Source organism: Homalodisca vitripennis, unplaced genomic scaffold, assembly GCF_021130785.1.
Source record: "Homalodisca vitripennis isolate AUS2020 unplaced genomic scaffold, UT_GWSS_2.1 ScUCBcl_100;HRSCAF=1132, whole genome shotgun sequence".
Lineage (NCBI taxonomy): Eukaryota > Metazoa > Arthropoda > Insecta > Hemiptera > Cicadellidae > Homalodisca > Homalodisca vitripennis.
In genome coordinates, this window is record NW_025776220.1 from 31,231 (window position 1) to 34,455 (window position 3,225).

General features: G+C 35.6%; 1 protein-coding gene across 1 annotated transcript; it reads left to right on the forward strand.

Moving 5' to 3' along the window:
- The first annotated feature begins 568 nt into the window (after positions 1-568).
- On the forward strand, positions 569-1,751 carry LOC124370345 (zinc finger BED domain-containing protein 4-like). The gene is made up of 2 exons (XM_046828636.1): positions 569-776; positions 996-1,751. Exons 1-2 carry the CDS (start codon positions 762-764, stop codon positions 1,239-1,241), a joined length of 261 nt encoding a protein of 86 aa, XP_046684592.1. The 5' UTR covers positions 569-761; the 3' UTR covers positions 1,242-1,751.
- Positions 1,752-3,225: the final 1,474 nt, after the last annotated feature.

Genomic DNA, 3,225 nt, shown 5'->3' on the forward strand with positions numbered 1-3,225 from the left:
TCATTACATCCTGTTGAAGACCTGATAAAAAAAGTCAAAACTATAGTCTCCCACTTTAAACGTAGTAACAAAGCATCACAAAAAACTGATTAAGTATCAGGAGTTGCAGGGAGCCAAACAGCCTAAAAGGATCTTGCAGGATATTGCTACAAGATGGAACTCTACGTTCTACATGTTACAAAGGTTCGTAGATTTGGAAGAGGCTATAAAATATTCCCTAGCAATCCTGGATACCGATTTGACCCCATTAAGTTCGGATGAGTGGGAAATTTGTAAGCAGTTGTGTGACGTCCTACGCCCATGTGAAGAAGTTACCAAAGAGATGAGTAGCGAAAAATATTTGAACGCCAGTAAAGTAATCCCAATAACAAGGGGTTTGAAGTCTGCTCTTAAGAAAATTTCTGTTAATGTTACTAAAGAAAGTGTGAAAGACGTGCTTAATTCCATGCTCAAAAGCTGTGATGACAGATTTCCGAACTTGGAAAAAAGTAAAACCTTAAGACTTTGCACATTCCTCGATCCCCGCTATAAACATCACATGTTTCTAGAAGAATCTACAAACCATTGAAATCAAGAAAGACCTGTGTGATTTATTAGTTGGAGTCATAAATCAAAAAAGAAATGAACAAAATCCTGAGGACCTCAGTGATAATGAAGTTGAACCAGACCAAGAAACAGAATCTACCGAGAAAAAGATTTCAGTTTGGGATGATGTTGAGGAAATAATTGCTAAAGTGAAACCGAAATCCAATCCCACTTCAATGGCAATCCAAGAGGTAATTAATTATTACTTTTTTATATTTTCAAAAATTACAAAAGTTACATTTGTAACCCCCTTTGTTCATTTTAGGTTGAACGACACAACGTACATTTTGTTTACTTTTTGCATTCCAAGCTAACCTAACCATTAAATTCATTGAAAAAAATGTTTTAAAATAAACCCTACAGTTTTTAACTTTTTTTAAACCTACAAATTTTATTCTAAATTGTTACAGATACAAAAATACATGGATGACAGTCCAATATCTAGGAAAAAGGATCCACTGGAGTGGTGGAAATGCCACAAAAACATTTATCCCCATCTAGCCACAGTATTTATTCGGAGCTGTGGCATTGTCGCAACATCCGTCCCTTGTGAGAGGATGTTCTCTAAAGCTGGTTATTTTATAAGTGACAGAAGAACCCGTTTAACAACAAAAAAAGTAAATGAACTGATGTTTTTAAACACAAACCTAAAGTAGACCAAGACTTTTAAAACTGCAACTCTGGTGAATCGAGGGTAGGCCTACAGTTCTTCGAAACTCATTGTTTTGTATGTAATTACACCTACATAATTAATATTAATGACTCTAGTTGATCTTTTGATATTTTTTCTATTATGATGTTATGAAGTACTATCTTATTATAATTATGTCATTTCTGTTAATTTGTTCCTATTTCGTATTTAATGCCTAAGTATAAGTTACCTCAAACAAAACAGACTGATACATGTTATTTTTTCTTAATTTAGATGTGTTTTTTATAATGTTATTCGATACAAGAAATATTGATTCTCGGAAATGATTTTTCTTTATATATGGTTTGTATATAGTTAGTTACAGTTATCTGCAATATGTTTTTTCATTTAGGTTATTTGCACATAAAGGAATCCCAAAGACTTTTGTGATGTTAGCAATCATAAAAAGATTAAATAGATGGTTTGTTTAAGATTGTTGGTATATTATTTAAAATATACTTGTTACTCTCGTAAATACGAAAATAAACAACAGCTGAAAACCCTAATTGGAATTTCTGAGTTTTTTTATGAACCTGACTTTAATCTGAATATTTCTGAGTCACAATTTTTTTACCATAACGTTTTAACTACTGTAAGTAGCAAATGGAAAACTCACACATTTTGTTTGCCATTCAGTAAGTTCAGTAATATGATAAACCAGTACTATTTTTAATGCCTGACTTTAAACATTTTAATTCTGTCTTGATTATATTTTTGTTTTAATATTTAGATAATAAGATACGGTAACTCAAATGATTATTTTAAATACTGATTCTCGTATAATTGAGTACAAAAAAGTAGAGGCTATCAAATATGTTGTACTCAATGCTTGCTATGCAATTTACTCAGTAGTACCATTGAATTTTAGTTCAGCTCGATTACTAATACAAGTACTATGCCAAGTAATCGCTTAGATTTGCAGTAGTAGGGAGGGGCTCATCACGAAAACTGTTACACGTAACTGTTACTGCTAGACAGTAGCCGCGTAGCCGCGTTCGGTGAGGAAGTGATTACTTTGTACCTGGTACTCGACGCCTAGAGTAATCGATTACTTTTTGAGAGGCGAGTACCAGTTACAAAGGAGCGATTACAGTTACTTGGACCCACCTCTAATATTTTGTAAGCATGCAAATAAGCGTTGCAACTGTAAAGAGTGCGAGGTAGCCTGACGCTCCTGACTGTCGCGTCGGCCGCTCGTGTAGTGCCAGCGCCAGGCATGCGTATATGACGATGACGTGTCGCCGCGGCCCCGCTGCCTAGCAACCCTCCTCCTCCTACAACCCCCCACCCACTCCCACCACACCTGACCTCATTCCGCACTACCACGCCATTGTCTGCTGTTGTCTAGTGCGTATCACCCGTGGTGACATTTTAAGTGCTGTATGCATATGTGCTGTGATTGTAGTGACTGTTATCAAGTGATATGTTTTGTTGTCGCGTTATTTAAACATGATCTGATTACTTTATAGTTGACAGTTTACGTGTGAAGTACATAGGCTACATTAAACATTTAAAATGAAGAGACAGAGTTCGATTCAAGCTTTTTTCGTGAAGAAAAAACGTGTTTCGTCTGAGATCGACGAGCAGACATCGTTTGAAATAACACCGAGTCCCTCCACTTGTGCTACATCAACTGGCAGCGTTGTTGAGATCAAGGATCACACAGGTGAAATTGAACATAACCTTAACGAGAGTAATCACACTTTGTTAGTTCACAATATCAATGATATTGGTCATTACTGCTCCTCAACTTCCTTTTCACTTCAAAATGAAGAGAAAATTTCAATTATTGAGAACTGTTGGAAGCCTCAACGTAGTTACGAATTTCCTAAAGTTGAAAATAACAGAAGTTTTCAATATAAGTGGTTGGAAGACTTCAAATGGTTAGCTTATTCGGAAGCAAAGGAAGGGGCCCTGTGTAAATATTGTGTTTTTTTCTCACACAACAC